Genomic DNA, 18,094 nt, shown 5'->3' on the forward strand with positions numbered 1-18,094 from the left:
AGCCCAGAGTTTTTATAACCTAACAGATTACTTTTAGATAAGTAAAAAAAAAAAAAAAAAGTGCACTAAAATCAGTTAGATTAGTTTTCAAAAAGTATAAGTATCGTTTAATTCAAAGTTGATAGGCTCCTTTGAAGTTTGATTGACAACCTCCACATTATAGGTTGGCCACCTAGTGTAGGATCTCACACTTCCTCAGAGTAAACTTGCACTTGAATATTGTAATACTACTAATTATAATTAGATTACATCCGGTCAGATAATTTTGAAAACAATCTTTACATATATAAATATAGGTATATCTAAATTGTATATCCCACTACAGTTATAAGAATTGAAGTCATAAGTGAAGCCCCAATTTTGCGCAAATTACGTTATAGGATTGGAAGGAAACCCCTAATACAACTATAAGTAAGAGGTGGCGAGATCTTTGACATTCAGGCAAAATTGTTGCAATATTATTAGAATATAGACGATCCTTTGGGAGTGAACCTTAGTAAGTTATATTCATAATAGCCTTACAGGAATAAGTAGATCGTAAGCTATAAACACATATCCTTGGAGTGAAGTAAGAGTTCAACAAGGATTATAAATTGCTGTTTTCTTTTCTCGACAACCATAATTTGCTAGGAAAGTCGACTCCTGAGCAAACTAAAAGTTAATTTGCGATAGTATATAAGCATACCCAAATTAACTCCGCTGCAAACATTACTTAACTTAATAACCAATTTGAATAGCTAACTAGCTCAAATTGACTCCATAAATAAAACTATACAAAAGTTAAGTAGGAGTGTTTCTACAGTTGAGCCTAATTAAGAATAAGAGTGCATTAGCGCACATCTTTAGAATATCAATCAAAAGCTCACACGCACGTATATACGACGTAGAAACAACTATAGGTGAAGCATATATCATACCCATCTATAACCAAACACAATTTAAAGCAAAGAATTGTTAACTTAAACAGATTCTTGATTGTTTTAAACTATACTCATTATTTGTATTCCTCTCGAACTTTCGCTATTTTTATCATAAAAATAGTATAACATTCCACTGGCATCTAAAAGAACTTACAATTAGTTTTAAGACTTTACAACTATTATCATGTCATCTGCCCGCAAGCAAGGCCAGCAGAATGATGAAGCTGGTAAGGAAACCACTCCTTGTCGGGGACGCTCGACAACACCTGGTATAAACACCCCTTCAGCTAATACAGACATTAGAGACTCCGATGCTTATGAGGAAATACAAATATCCAATTTAGAAGAATCAGAACAAATTGGCAAGAGGAATATGAGCCCTGAAGTGAATGCGATATCTCTGGTCTCACTATCAACACAAGCTAACTTATCAGACTCATGGAAAACTGTTTCCCACAGGCGGACAAAAGTAGCAGAACCAGCAGAAGAACTTCTACTCTCACAGAAACTGAACACAATACAACTTGGTAGACCTAACACGAGTGGTTCACTTGAAGTTGGAAGGCATCTCTGCACAAACTGTACAACGAGTATAGAATACAAGAGAATCCACACCACCAACACTTCGAAATCTAAAGAGAGAAGAGCTAACTACAGAGACAGACAAATTGCCAAAATAGAGGCCATCTCAAATTATCATAGAAGAAGATCCACCGCTAAAGAAGTGGCTACAAAATCACCCAATCCCAAACCTCATCACAGGGATAACAGGGACAGGCATTTTCAGAGGAATACCAAGCGGGATTATCAAGCTTCTTATAGGTTATCACCTGGACGCTACTGTGTAGCATGTGGACAATATTCTCACAACATATCTGATGGATGTAGATTATTATGTGATGATACAGGGCGGTTATACCCAACTGTATTGACATCAGCTTTCTGTACAAACTGTTATAAGACATATGGTAAAGAGTTATACCATTCTCGACACTTATGTCCTGGAAGGCCAGCCATGATGGAATTATACCATAGTGGTAAGGTGAAACCTAGTGGTGTCTTCAGGCAAACATATGAAGACTGGGCTAAAGCCAATGCTGAGGAATCATCTAGAGATTGTAACTTCAGTGGAATCACAGCTGCCACAGCGGAAATAATTCCCAATGAGCCTAAAGATCAAGTAAGAGATAACATTATACCAGCAAAGGAGGAAGAAAGAAAATTGTACCTTCATTGCTCTGGTTGTATGCCAGAAGAAATAGATTGTAAATATGACTATGATGTACGCATGACAGCTTTACTTGACTCAGCAACAGATAAAAACATCATATCAGCCAGGTACTATAGCAAGTTGTTTGGCATAGTAATGAACGATGATAAAAATCAGCTGGAAGAAAGTCATGATCTACCAGTTACATGTGCAGATCACAGGATCCCCGAACCCAGAGAAGTAACTCTCATGATTCGCCCCACATCATTTTCAAGCCGTCATTACCCAATTCTCTTTTCAATTGTAGCTGAAGACCATGAGGATGTCGCACCTATGATAATTGGACTGAATGGTATTAGAAGCCTACAGCTAACATGGACGCCTGTCACAGACAAATACCGGTTAGCACCGTGTTTGTATTCCATTCTTCACCCTGAAGGACCGCTGAGCAGTATCTTCTGTTCTGAACTTGAGCTCCAGCTCTGTACAGGAGTAGTTAAAAAGATCAAAGCTAAAGAAACCCAAGTGATAGTAATGAATATCAACCACTTTTTCAACCTAGCACCTGGAACACAAGTAATCCTCAGCGACGATCATATTTCAAACGAAAATGCAGGAATCAAAATCTTACCTGGACAAACACAACTCATTATCAATGATGATGGACAACTCAGTGGCAGAGCTTTAATAATCAACAACTCCGATCACACTATCACCAACACAGTTATCACTGGTTACATAGAGTCCAGCGACCAATCTATTGTCAGAGAGGTAGTCGTTGATTTTGACTTCTCAGGATCATTCATATATGGACTACCTATGCTACCAGAAGTAGACGAATCTGATGACGAATTGGATCAACTTGCCATAGCACGAAACACGCCAGCTATTAATTAGATCACTCTAGTTACTAGTAGCCAACCCAATAATACTCTTATACCAATCTGAAACACAAAATCAATTATTACATTGATTAACTTATTAAGCTGATAGATACACTTTAATTCATACAGCTATCAAACAGGGCACTCACATATCATGAGTGATCTTAATCTGATTATCATCTTAATGCTAAATAAAACTCCAGTCTCATCAACTCCTGAATACAGTAAATTCATTGAACCCATAGATGATGATGTAAAAATTAGGTTAAGGTATATGATCAAGATTGAAAATTTCACACACTACTATTTCAAAAAAAAAAAGAGAGAGAAACTTGAATAGTAAAATAGCTAATGTTTTATGGCATAATTCTAAACTCTTCATACATTCACATGTAGACAAAAAAAAAAAGTCCTGAACAATCAACAGTGCCAAAATTCCACTGGGACTTTGTCTAAAGACTATCATTACTTGTGAAGCAAACTTTACACTAAAACTCACCCTAAGACAGACAAGACAAAATTGTAAAACAAAAATATATATTAAGGACATGACCTGGATAGTACACTCCACCCCAGGAGCCCAGTATACTTAGGGAGTATCATTAACTTGATTGAACTATCTAAAAACGAAGTCAGAATTACTGAACATATATTTTGAATATTCTGAAGAAAGTTGTGGAGAATACGCACATAAAAGATAGAAAATTTAGTTTGAGAAAATTTCACTTACCTTGAAAAGTTGTAACTTTTCCTTAATTCTAGATTTACATGTCTATTGCAGTATAAATTGAAAACAAGCATAGCAGTTTTCAAAAGATATATGGACTTACAGATTTTACAAAAAAAAACTTCTTATGCGCATATTCACAACAATAGGCATAAATGAACCAATAGCACATTCGATCTCACTTATACCTTCGGGTTGGATGAACTTTTGTCTCAATCCTAGCACAACGGTGAAACTTAGAGGACACTATGAAAGTTTGGCAATTGGACCAATTTTGGTAGAATTAACTAGCACATTGACATGTAAAATAACCCTGTCAAATAAAGCTAGTACCACCTCTAGCTTTTATGTAATAGTCTTATTATAAACTGCATTATTAGAACTCACAGACCACTTTTACCACCTGATCTAATCTTTATATAAGCATACAATATTATATCACTCCTGGTGATAAGATACCAAGCTTATCGTTGTATTTGCAAGCAAGGAAAACAGTATTGAATCTCTTGAATTTAAATTTTGATTATCTCGAAAACCCTATGAATTATAATTCCCAAGTAACCTTGCAGTTAACATTAAGTCTAAGAAACACATCTCGGATACTTAACCCATCAGCCTTTAATAATACCTGAAACATGTACCCAAAACCATGTTGCGGCAAAAGTGCATCTAATTTGTATATAATTGTGATACAAACAAAAACTATCGATTAGGATCTGTACGAACAAAACTATATCTTTAATGCTCTTATTTAAGAACACAACAACAGTATACATTGTGATATGCCACAATTTCACCCATCAATGATTTTATTTAAAAATCTAGTAATTAAGCAAAAACCATTGCCTACCCTCAAAGAAAACTTCAATCAAACAAGATTAAGTTTTCTTTCTTGCATATTGTACTCAGACTTCTTTAAAACTTTAAACTTCAGAACTATAATATAACCCAAATACCAATGCATCTTGTCAACAAATGATTAACAAGTATATTACAGTTCTAACCAAATTAGATTTGAACTGCTACAACAACAACACAACTAATAATGATGCCATAAAATATTTAAGTTATAAACCATATGAACTAATTATAGCTCATACTATAAGAAGGGAACACTATTGCTCTTCTTTCCTTACGCAATATTATATGCTGTACGCAATTTTTGATGAAACAGGGATATTTAAAAGTTTAAATAATAAAATTCCCCTATATCTATTTTAAAAGATGCCAAAACCTGTTTTAATTGCTAATTAAAGATAAGATTATAACTAAAAATCACATAAAAAAAAATTATAAAGGTAAACTTACAGAAAATACATGAAATTAACTAAATACTTTCCACGTGAGACCAATCCTAATATCACACATATCCTCTCACAGTATTAATAAATTGCAAGTTTTCAAAATAAACATGGTTGAAAGGAGATCTGATATAAATACAGACAAGTTAAATACCCTTTCAAAATCAAAGAGTTTCAAACTAATTGGCTAATATTTTGACACTTTCATAGAGAATACAAAAGAGTAATTATAAAGTCTTACAATAAGTCATGGACTAAAGATAATTAACTAAACGAGACGCTTCCACTTATAATTTTGGCCAAAAACAAATTCTGCGACTAGAGATATGTGCACAATCATCCCTTTATGCACAAATAAGCAGCAGAATGACTATCATTATAACAAAATGCAAATTTAATTAATACAAAGCCTATAATTCTGCACACGTACAGAATTCATATCTGTAAAACATTAAACATAAATTATAATATCAGATTTCGAGAGATATAAATCAAATCCAACAACAATCACTTGCATTTCCGTTTACCCTGTAAACTCGGGAACATGTAATAGTATGTTATTCTAATCTGATAACAGAGATATCATAATTTATGCAGAATTTTCCCACTCAAGGTTATATATCCAGTGGTAAAATTTACGTCTTCTCTCTTAACAGGGGGAGACCAACCATATACAATACATGTCGACTAAATAAGTCGATCCCTTCAAAAATATTTAAACACAAAAATATATAAAAGGAAAATTGTATATGTATAAGTTTTGAATCTGTATAATCTAAACAGAGTCAAACGAGTAATACAAACTGTACAAATATACGCATGTCACTGCGTAACCCAATATATACAAAATTGAGTTAAAAGTTAAAATATCTAATCACACAAGCATAAAAATATTATTAGACAACCTATATATAAATGCCTTGAATTGAGATGAACTTGATTAGTTATTAAGCTTATAACCAATCTACATACAAAAAAAATATGTCAAAAACTTTAATTATAGTTAGAAACCGGAAACGCCCACTCAGGATCTAGCAGTAGCGAAAGTGGGATAATAAATAGATTTTGGAAAAATAAGTTAGTTTATCATAGAACTCCAAGCAGTGAAGACCTTAACTATTAGTGTAAGTGTACCAGTCAGAAAAGTAACTTTTGATTGTGGATATAAGCATCTATTAAATAAACTTAACTGTTTAACAATGTATTCTAAGATAATATTAATAATACTAAGTACGTACTACTATAGTACAACAGCAGACACAATGACAGACTTGATACCCACTCACTATCAAAGTGGAGAATATATAGGCTACACGGCTGTAGCAATTCGATCCATTCAAGTTGATATATCTGTAGACAATACAGCGCCTGAAATAGCAATCTATGATGGCCTGAAGACTCAATTAGACATTAGCTACGATGGACGCACATTCACTTCAGCACAAACTAAACTTATAGGCAAGTTATATACCAAAAAGATTAAGGACTTGCTTAATGAAGTAATAAAACTTATCCGCAAAATCAAGGAAGCTATTGAAACAGTAACTCCTTTAATAAGTTCTAACCGCATTGAAGTGACTAATAACGTAAATAAACTTTCTTATAAGCTAGATCATGATAAGTTTGACTTTACACAGTTATTGCTTGCGGAGATAGTACCACAAATTGTAAGTGGTATAATCCTTCATGCCAAAGCAGCTAACTTTGTGCAAACAGCAGAATACTCTTATGTTGATAGCTTGAGCAACTTAGCCATCACGAACTTAGAAGATCTTAAAGCAGACTTGAACTTCAGACTTACTCTAATTCAAGATCTTGCAAAGACAGACATCACAGACTCTATTAAAACTTTTGTAAGGCAAGAACTTAACTTGGACTATACTCATAATCTTGGATTGGAAGTCCAAAGTCGTTTAAGTGGTGGTACCACATCATTCACCACTATCCTATCCATGGAATTAAGTTCTGAGCCAATAAAAATCTACAGATACGCACCAATTCCTTTTGATGAGTGCTATATCGATTCCATTTATTACTTGGATAAAACCAAAAGAGTTTACAGACAATCTTATTATAACGCTTATCTACCGGTTGAAGCTGACCAGTGCCTTAAGGGACTACTTAGCGTTAATGAAACATTGATAACCAAGCACTGCCCTTTGGCAAAACAGACTTATCCCTACGCTCATGTGCAAGATGGAATTGTCTTTACTAGCTTGAGCGAGAATACTAATCGCAGTTTAGAGAATGCATCAATAACTATTACATCCACTCCTTTTATTATAACAGGAGGATCATATAATCTCACATTGGGAGATACGATCGCACAGTTCGCATTAGGATATGACCGACAGACCACGGCACGAACTTTACCATTTGCGTCAGAAGCACTGTGCCCACCAAAACCTAAAGAACCATTGACCATTAGAACTATCTTCGCTCATATAGAAGAAATAGCTATATACGTGTCAATAACAATTATCATGGTTATAATATTAGACAGGATCACTACATTCCTAGTCAGACTCTTGAAAAGAATATTAAGAGTATTTCAGAGGAGTTTGCGTATACGCGGTAGAACGCTTGTCCCTCAACGACCAGATGCACATCATCATAACCTAACGGTAATCTACGGCAGGAGAGGTCACCCCGCCGCGACTACCGCTAGTTATCGACCTAGGAACTCAAACAGAATAGTTAGATAAATATACAAGTTAACATGATTCCCATGACTTAACTTCTAATGCATCCAGATGGAAAGACTAACGGACATTCCCAATGATATAAAAGACTTTGCCAAACGGAAAATATAATACTCTCGTAGTTACCTATACAATATTGTACTTATATTCTTGTACGTTTCTTATAAAAATCTCCACGTTATTATTATATGAGTTATCTAAAAAGGTAATGATAGAAACGGTAAGAAAATAGACCACATATATAATAACTATAATACCAAAAGAACATAGTAGGTAATGTTATTACTCATTTTAATTGTTATAAAATAAGCGAACTTTAAAACTAGGCTAGACGCTTCACAAAGGTAACAATTTAATTTAATTATTATCACTACTAACGTGACAAACAAACAAGTAACGCTTATAGAGTAAGCTACGTAATTTTACACAACATATGTTAAACCAGTAATTAACAAATTATGTATGTTACTTAAAAATCTCTATATTTATTTTAACAAAAGTAGATAATCTTTAGAAAAGGTATAAAAATTTGACAAATATTTCTCTTTGGTGAAAATTATAAAGTTAAGACAATTTCGAAAACAGAATATAACCTTTCATTTAACAAAAATCGTTGGAAAACAAAATTGTGATAATAAGAAAGATTTCTGACAAGTTTTAACAAATTTAGTTAATATTTTTTTTTGGACTTAAGCTGTATACTGGCACATAAGAAAAAAAATTCCGAGATCATTAAAAACAATTGAGCAATAAATGCAAAAACTTATATATATATATAGGCACACAGCCTATCAACGACTCTACTTGAATTAGGAAAATTCTATTTGGTGGAAATAAAAATTTAGATTTAACTTTAATGACAGGCCTAAGAAAATTTTACCCCGAAACTTAAGTTTTACGGCTATTGTAGTAAGAATTAAAGGGATGTAAAGTTCTATAGTTTTGAAGAGGAATGATATATATTCTAAACCTTAATAAGTTAAATAATCTTCCTTAATAAAATTACCCGATCAATGAAACTACTCTAATTGCTCAAATATTAAAATTTACAAACAGTCTTTACATATCTCTCTTATAAGTACTTGAATAAGCATATTTGAATAGCTTTGTCTAACGTCAGTCCTTCAGTCTACTTAGATATTGGTTACAAAAAATATACGCTATTTACAAGTCCTCTATATATATCACAGCACAATTAAAATTCACGATTAATGCACAGGGATGGATATAAATGAAAGATCAGAGAAAAGGTACTGAGGCGCAAGTTCGATTAAATATCTATATACATAACCCTTAAAGCTAACAAGAATGAATAAATTGTGATATAAGGCTGAAATTAAAATTGTTAATATAATATTGAGAAAAGAAATTTAGTTCAACTATGACGAAGGTGATTGAGATTACACGAAGTTTTAAATTAGGGGAAAGAAAATACAACCTTATACCATTATTTCCTTACATACTAAGTTCCTTACAAGCTAACATGTAATGATATAACAAAATAACAATGGTGTAAATTATTTGGTCTTGTACAGTATGAAAGTCATAACGTCTAATATTTTACTGAATAGTAATCACTATTTTGACTAGTTACATAGATTAAGAATTTTGTCACACGTGTCTGAGCAGTCTTTGTCTAATAAAATTTACAATGTCTATGACCAAGCTAACATTCGCCACTTCAACGCGTACGCTTAGGGCCGGCAGAACCCCGTCGCCGAGGGACACCTTCAGCATCGGACTCCTCTCTGCTGTTATCCGACGAACGCACAACTGAGGTCAGGCTAGCAGTCTCTGAGGCAGTCTCTGGTGGAAGAGATGGGGTGGGAGTCTCGACTGTAAGACGCAGCCGCTCTAAACCTCCAACCATTCTCTCTGGCAATGGGAACCGAATCTCACTACCCATGGAACCGAACTGGCTGGATGGTATATCGATCTCGAACACGTTCACCAGAGGAAGGGTATTTTCCGCTTCCTAAAATAGGGAAGTAAATATTAGTTAAAATAGAAAATCTTAACGAATAATCAGGGAGAAATATAATAATGCTTACCCATATAGATAATTGAGCATTCTTGATACTTTTAGAAAATTTTTATTAAATCCGCTAAAGTCATGATGCTAACCAATGGAACGGGAATAGCACCATGATTAAAATAACTTATTGTATATACGCATAGCTAAAGTCACCAAATTCTTTACCTCAAGTCACGTAGTTTTGGTGACTAATAATATTAAACGAATGTAGCAAACTTACCGCTGAAAGGTCCGCTGCAGATGGGGAATCAATTCGACTCAAGCATAGGGATGAACTATAGCTGGATCCTTCTGCAGACCCTCCAGAACTGGGTGGGCTAAACCTTAGCATGTTTGTATAGTGTTCCTCCAGATTGACTGAGTTGGTCGCCTAAAATATAATAAATCTTATTAGTTTAATCGCAATGCCAACAAAAGAATCTAGGAAAATCAGGAAATGAGAATGCCTAAAATCCTGTAAAGCTATATGATTAGGTAGCAATTCAACCCACTTTATACTAGAATTAAAATCTTAGATCGGTTCAAAAATGCTTACGCAACCATACATTTTAAGATTAATATTCTACCAATAAAAGAATTTTAGTTGCAAATACCTCTAGATACGTGTACAAATATACAGCCTCTTTCTAAAAAATTAATAGAAAACTAAAGCATGGATACTTACATGTAAACGCTCTGTTTGATCAACGATCAACGGACGGAAGCCAGGACTTCCCGTCGAGGCTTCCAAGCCCACAGGCACATTTCTTCCAGTAATCCGATCCTCAGTGGCAGACAAACAGTGTACGGCAAACAGGCCAATTCTGGACCTTACTTCTGCTGGAGTCGATGGACTAGCAGAGGGAGCCTAAAACAAAAGGAAAACATTAAAGTCTTGATCTAACATTTAAACCCCCAAGGAGAAACGTACGGCACGAGCAAACTCTTAACCTTCCCAGAGGGATATAATATTAGGTTGCTACTTAAGATTTTAGTAAATGTTAACTGGTATCTCAACTTAATTGCGGTAACCGAGCAGATTTCTCTGGCGACATAAAACGACGACAAACGGAGAGCGATATATATGGAAGAGCCGAAAGTCAACGTTGAGGAAGTGAGAATAGGACAGAACAACCCTGCAACAACATGATGCTTTATTAGACAAAACGGGTGGCTAGAAAAAAAATTATACAAAAAAAAAGAATATACAACAGAAGACAACTCACCTGTGTATCCGACAGAATATCATCAATCTCAGAGGACGCGGCTTCATACATGGTGTCCGACGGCTCCGCAGTTGGTGACATAGCCCCAGATCTAGTCCTGTTGGTCCTGTTACCGCAGTGAAGAAGCTCAATGGTCCTGACGCCTATGTTTCGGAGGCGCGTACATACATCTCTGTCTCAACCATGACACTTTGGTTGAGCTTGGACTTCCGAATTAGCGGGAAGTTCACGAGATCAGTTGGCGAACATACAAAACCCCCAATACCAGGAACCATCAAGTTTCAACAGCAGGTTTGAATATAGATTTATTGATGAAATTATTTCAAAAGACCTGAAATTACAAGATCAATTAATAAACAGAATAAAATATTATTCGTTATCTTAAAACTTTGAGCACTAAAAAAATCTTTTTCTTTTCTTATGGTTAAAGAATCTTTGGAAACTTTGGCTTTTAAAGGAAAATTATTTGGTTTAATAAATCATTGTTAAATGCAACAATAAGGCACATAAAAATTACTAAAACATATATTAATCATAATTAAGTTTCATGCTTAGCTGGCTAAAGCCTTTTTTTAAAACTACATATAATCGTCCTATACACCATACTTCTTAATCAAATTAACAAATTCTACCTGAAGCTCTTATGGTTTCAAATCCCTGATATACTAGGGTAGTTCACACTCAATGAGACCAATGATAGGCCCAATTTTGTTCTCCGCAATCTTCACACTCTCATATCTCATTCAAAAGTAAAGAACGTGCGCTTCAAAATAAACAAACACTCTATGCCGCGCCACATTATGAAAGGAAAGCCCTAAAAGACGACATTTGCGCTTTGTTTTTGGTTTAATGATAAGGAATTTAATTTCGAACTTGATAAACACAAAGCTTCCTCGAAAAGAGGTTAAGACACACCCCCCGTTTGAAAGTCAAATTAACTTCCTTAACGAGATTCAAGGTTTTTTTTCGCGCTGAGCACTAGCAACATTTCTCACTAAACTCAACTCACCATAATCACATGAGAATGGCCACATCCCGAAAACGTGACAATTTTGCTCCTAACTAAATGAAACCCCGTGAAATGCATACACAATATTATACTCCTCACTAGGACTCATAATACCTCACATTTTAGGATAGAAGGATGGGGATTGGTTTGTACCATACAACATTCCATGCACATGACAATCACAAGATCACATACACAATCCTAAAATAGATAATCCTATTAATCATGATGTTGTAAATATAACAACTATACTAAATAATAATCATTTCATAATCAATAGGCAATAAATCATTATTAATAAATCAATAAGTACCTACGAAATCAGGTTGAAATGTAAATGTAAACAATAATGGTAAAAATAAAACGAAATAAATCTTAGACAAGAAAATTAAGATTTATAGGTACTTAAAACTAAATTTGTTAAGCATCAAAAAGAGTAGTAAGAAAAAATTTTTCAAAATCCTTGGGCAGAAAGTTTTTCAAACCTAATGAATAAGAACTGTAATATCTTAATCAACAATAAAACTTTTTAATACTTAAAGAATAGCAAAATAATAATATCTTCTTTAGAATTTTCATCGGAATTATAAAAAAATACCAATTTTTTCTTTGTAAAAAAAATGAGACTTTAAATATGAATTTTCAATCATTCCTTGATCTGAATAAAAATGTTTTACTTGATTGAAATTCATATATAATTTTAAAAAAAATCTGCTAAAAAATACTTGATTTTTTTCTTAGAATAAATATCGAATCACGCAACCTCGACACATTTATTCCTTTTTGTTAAACTTTTCAGGTAAGTTTTTAAAATGAATTGAACTTTTGAAAAGAAATAAAACTCAATAAAATTAAATTTGAGCATATGAAATAGAAGAAAATTTAATCGCATTTCATTTGATTCTTATTTTAGGCATAAAAATAGGCATATGAAAAATGTGGCTTTTTACTAAAAAAATCTCAATTTCCATAAAATAAGAATCAATTATTAATCATAATTTTTAACAACTGCCTGACTGATACAGCATGTTCTTCTAGGGGAGATTTATCTGTCAGTCTGAACAAGACTCTTGCCGTCTTTCTTCCATCCTCAATTCTCGTCACTCGGCCCATCCTCAAACATCTCATCAGCGGATTGGTACTCGTAACCAGAACTATATCTCCATCAGTTAGTGGCTCCGCCATCTCATCCTTCCACTTGGACATCCGTAATATCTTCGGTAGGATCTCCTGGCGGTAGGCAGTCCAAAACTGGGCAGATAAATCTTCCAACAACTTCAACCTGGAGGAAATTTGGTCCTCCGGTTTCATCGCCACATTGCACAACGGCTGGCGGTCAACATTTCCCAGCAGCTGGCCAGGGGTAATCAGCCGCCAATTCTCCACGTCGTTCGCAGCTTCAATCGTCAGTGGTCTGCTATTCATAATTTTGCTGACCTCCGCCAACAGCACCAGGAGCTCGTTGAAATTAACAGAACTATTCACCAACTTCTTGGACAGCAATCTCTTGGTTAATCCCACCATTTTCTCAGCCTGCCCAATATAATGGTGGGCTCGGGCCGGGATCTGAGACCAAGAAAACTCTACCTGGCTGCCCAACTTCTGCTCTAAAACCTTGCGAGCACCGGATAATTGTGTGCCCATGTCGCTTACTATGATCTTCGGCAGACAATGAACAGCTTCCAACTTGCGCAGGGACAACAGGATACTGCTGGTATCATACTTTTCCAAGGCATCTAACCACAACGCCCCTGAGAATCTGCAGACTACCACGAACACCCACACTTTCTTCGTTGCTGTCTGACTCCTCGTTTTGGCGGCAGCTCTCCTCGTAACCAGCGGACCCATCAGGTCGACTTGCACAGCTTCAAAAGGCCTGCTCGGGACCAACTTGTCAGGTAACACCTCCTTCATGGTAGCACGACATTCCTTAGCCCTCTCGACACTGCAGGGCCAACATTTCTTCACTTCCATGATGGCCAATCTCCTTGCCTTCACAATCCAGCACCAACGGCGGCTCTCAGCTAAAGTTCCACGGACACCAGAGTGAAGCTCAACATGCGCTTCTCTCATAAAAACAGCAGCTAACCAATTACCAGGCTCCAAAATTATTAAACCTGGCATGTCTTCAAATATCATTTTACGGCCGCCAGTAATGGCGTCAATGACTGGCTGTCCTCGACCAACCATTTTAAGAATCCTCATCTCCCTGGTCACATAATTTCCACCGGGACCAACGACAGGCCAGGTCAATGATACTTCATGCACTAATGGATTTAATGACGCATAATTGCCTTTAGCATCATTTATCCACTCATCCTCTTGGCTTCGTGACACAATGAAAAGTTCCGCCGCCGCCATAAAATTGTACAAAGACGGCTTGTACACAGAATCTGCGGCTGCTACATGACTACCAGCGGCTGTAGCCTTACCTTCTTGTCTGCTCTTTAGCTTCTTCAACCAGGTGTTCGCAACTTGCAGGACAGCTGCCATAATACGTTTGGCCTGTCCAAATGATCTCCTGTGCTTAAACCTAAAGACATCTTCAGCGGCTTCTCCGGCAACTTTCATTGAACATAACTTAACCATTTTGGTATTCAACTCCTCTGGGGGTAAAACTTGCTTGACTTCTTCGGCAGTTTTCACCGGCCACGCACTTTCATCCTGGCGCAACCATTCTGGGCCCAATCTGTACCTGGAACCTGGTCCCAAATCTGATACTTTGCAGGTGCTTCTGGTGCCCAAATCTGCAACGTTTTGCGTCCCCGGGACCCACCTCCAGTCATCCTTGTTGGTCGCAGACTGAATTTCTCCAATACGATGAGAATTAAATGTGTTCAACATAGCACTGTTGGAAACTATTTGTGATAAAACACACGATGAATCAGTAAAATACATCACTCTGATAATATCGAAGGGCAGGGCATCTCTGACGGACTTTGCCAACCTTGTGGACATCTGGCACCCCATCAACTCAAGGCGTGGAATTGACTCACACTTGACCGGCGCAACTCTTGACTTGGTGGCTAGCAGAAACGTTTCAAAACCTTGTCTAGTTGGCCACCTCAAATATGCATTAGATGCATAAGCCTCTGATGACCCATCCGAAAACATCATCAAGGATGGAAGGCCAGTTGGTTCATCCGGGACCACACAACGGTCAAACTCCAATTTAGCGACCTCAGCTCTGTCCTCCAGCGACTGGACAAGTTCATCCCGTAGACTTTTTGGAATGAAATCTTGCCAGCCCAAATTCAGCAAACAGGTTTTCCGCAGGACAAGTTTAATTCTCAACAGAATAGGGCTGCAAAGCCCGATCGGGTCGAAGGTTTGGGCGGCGAACCTATGGACCATCTTCTTTGTCAGATTCTCGTCCAAGGCGTCCTGGAGGTTGTACAAATCAGCATCCTCTTTCACCTTCCTTCCCTTGACTTTACCATCTTGGTTGACTCTTGTGGCGATGGACAACACATCGGTGGCTGGCTTCCATATCAGCCCGAGAACCTTGGTATGCTGGCAATCATCTCCAGAATAAATGACTTGTTTGAAGGAAAAACTACCTTTACCGATAATCCTGTCGGCCTCTTTCATCATCTCCTTGGCTTCTGGCTTCGATCCTGCTCCCGAAATAACGTCATCTATGAAGCTGTGCTTCTCAAGCTTGACTGCAACTGGAATCTGAGGTAACTTGAATTCCTCATCAGGGTAGGTAGGTATTTGTGGCTCCTTCCATAATTCAGGTTTGGCAACAATTTCACTACCATTTATTTGTCCCTCTCCATACATCTCCTTGACCTCTGCTTCACTCTTTCCGCCGAACAGGCGGGACGTCAACTTCAGGGCTGTAACTGCCAAATTTCCCGCAGCTAACTCGCCGAAATTTACAACTTTGGTCAGGTAAATTTCAAGTGGACCATCTGGCGTCGGGGAAAATAAAACTCTCTTCATCTGGCTGTCGAACTCTGTGGCCAGGATGGAGTTATAAAACTTGGAGATATCCGCGGTTATACCAACCCTGTAACCGCGGAAAAGCATCAAATGATAAAATATCTTCTGCATTGGCGGCGGGCCTCCCAGCATTATGTTATTAAAACTGGTACCCTTGAACGTCAGAGAACTATTTGCACACAATCGCATGGGTGTGGAACTTGAATCCTCCTTGAAAGCAACCACTATTGATGAACAAGACTTAGGTCCTTCATACTGCAACTCTTCAGGCGTGGCTTTTTGGAAAACGCCTCTTCTTATGGCGTCGTTGAATACCTCCACATACATTCCATAGGTACCTTCCTTGACCATCCTGGCACGATCCTTTTCAGCAATTTTGCGGGCTAAACTCTCATTGTAGGGTAAAGTGTGAGGATCTTCAATATAAGCATATTGACCTGTCCACTTGTTGGACTGCAAGTCTAGTGTTAAACCTGCCTCAATTATCCTCTGCCTCTCACGCTGGTCCCAGGTAGTGCCGTCGGCCATAGCCTTGCACTCTTGACAAGCAGTACATCCTGGACAAAGTGCCTGCGGCTGTATGCCAAACGATTCAGACGTCAGAAAGTCTGGCAAATTGCCTCCACTGACACTGACAGCCTTATAAGCCGACTTTTGATCTCCAGCTCCACCATCAGCACTCGTACAGATAAAACCACTACCAAAAATGGTTCGCCACAACATAGACTGGCCCACTTTCTGGTAGGTTGAAGGAAACACGTCAGGATGTGTATTTCCAATGATGATATCTAAGCCTCCACTAATATATGTAAACCTTTCTGGCGGCATTTTAAATATCTCGGCGGCAGTTTCGGGGTGGACCGAGCGCATCTCGTTGGCCCCGCCGAGGGTAGGCATGACAGCTGCCTCAAACTCCCTCAGATTGCCGTCCCTATCCTTCAAATAAAACACAACATTGCGGCAGGAAGACTCACTGCCATCAGCTACAGAAATCGTTGTATATCTGCCAGTAGATTTCAGCTTCAACTTGTTGGATAACTTCTCAGACACAAGTGGCAAATTTGCCCCGGAGTCAAACATTACCGTGGCGTGGCAGGTGCCGCCGCCAGGTGCTACAACAGGAACTAACTGCAGTAAGAAAGTACAGGGGCTGGGTGCAGAACTTGACTTGTAAACTGTATTCACACCAGCACTAGCCTCATGGAGTAACCTGGAATGGTATCTGTCGCAATTATTAGTACCACAAACACCAAGCTTATCAGACTTATTACACTTGTCAGCAGTATGGCCGTCACATAGGCAAAGTTCACATAATTTCTTCTGCTGGACAACTTTCTTTCGGTCAACCACGTCCATCTTCTTAAACGTGAGGCAACGGAAAATCGGGTGTTTCTCCTTGCAGCTCTCCACAGGACATGCACTGTTCCACTTGGAAGCCTTGTCCTTTCCAGCCTTTCCATTCTTATTGTCGTTGCGGCCAGATACTTGCGCGGCGGCAGCTCTGTCACGATTTCTCTTGCCGGCGCCATTGTCATAGGACATATCACCAGCCAACATGGCACCCCTGGTCCTCTCCAGCAGTTCAACAATCTTCGGGATGTTGGGTTGGTTCATGCTACCTAGCTCCATCATAATTTTGTCTCTCAAATTTTCAGGGCACTTGTCTTTAAAAATATGAATGAGAGTTAGGTGGTTGTAATCCTTAGCTGCAGAACCAACGATGGCTTCTACCTCCTGCATCATGCTCTTGAAGGTAGCAATTGCGCTAACCACGTCCACAGGTTTATCCACAGGTTTCATCTTGTTCAACTTAGTTAAAATCCTCATGAACCGGCGAGTGTTTGATAAAAACATCTGGTCAAGAAACGCCCATTGTTCATTGTGATCTCTAATCGCTGACACTTGCTTGCGTAGTTCCGGGTTGGTTATCACCTTCTCCATACACAACATCAGACTTAACCTCTGGTCAGCAAATCCATAACCAGAGCAAAGATCCTTAAAGACCTGTTTAAAGTTTGGGTAATCCGTGTCAGTACCGTCGAACGACGGCAATAAACTGTTGTCCCAGCGCCCATACTGCGGGTTGGAACTCCGAATATCCACGGCAGACATACTTCTGGAGAGCATGGCAGGTGTCCCACTCTCATCCAGGT

General features: G+C 37.6%; 2 protein-coding genes across 2 annotated transcripts in view; one reads left to right on the forward strand and one right to left on the reverse strand.

The window, feature by feature from the left end:
- The window catches only part of LOC145333134 (uncharacterized), a 32,137-nt gene that overhangs the window by 7,901 nt on the left and 6,142 nt on the right, over positions 1–18,094 (forward strand). The gene's annotated exons all lie outside the window — the stretch shown is intronic.
- Positions 9,426–10,468, reverse strand: LOC145334368 (uncharacterized). The gene is made up of 2 exons (XM_080179822.1): positions 10,000–10,468; positions 9,426–9,719 (listed from the first exon to the last, which is right to left on the reverse strand). The coding sequence occupies exons 1-2, from the start codon at positions 10,108–10,110 to the stop codon at positions 9,426–9,428; spliced, it is 405 nt and encodes a 134-aa protein (XP_080035948.1). The 5' UTR covers positions 10,111–10,468.

Source organism: Acartia tonsa, chromosome 12 (genome assembly GCF_053477335.1).
Source record: "Acartia tonsa isolate MP-2025a chromosome 12, ASM5347733v1, whole genome shotgun sequence".
NCBI lineage: Eukaryota > Metazoa > Arthropoda > Copepoda > Calanoida > Acartiidae > Acartia > Acartia tonsa.

What these genes read in the sequence shown, in the direction of transcription:
- LOC145334368 (XM_080179822.1), bottom strand. Translation starts at nt 10,110, where the DNA reads ATGCTAAGGTTTAGCCCACCCAGTTCTGGAGGGTCTGCAGAAGGATCC. An exon ending in CTGCAGCGGACCTTTCAGCG is followed by an intron (nt 9,720 to 9,999) that starts GTAAGTTTGCTA and finishes TCCCTATTTTAG; the next exon opens with GAAGCGGAAAATACCCTTCC.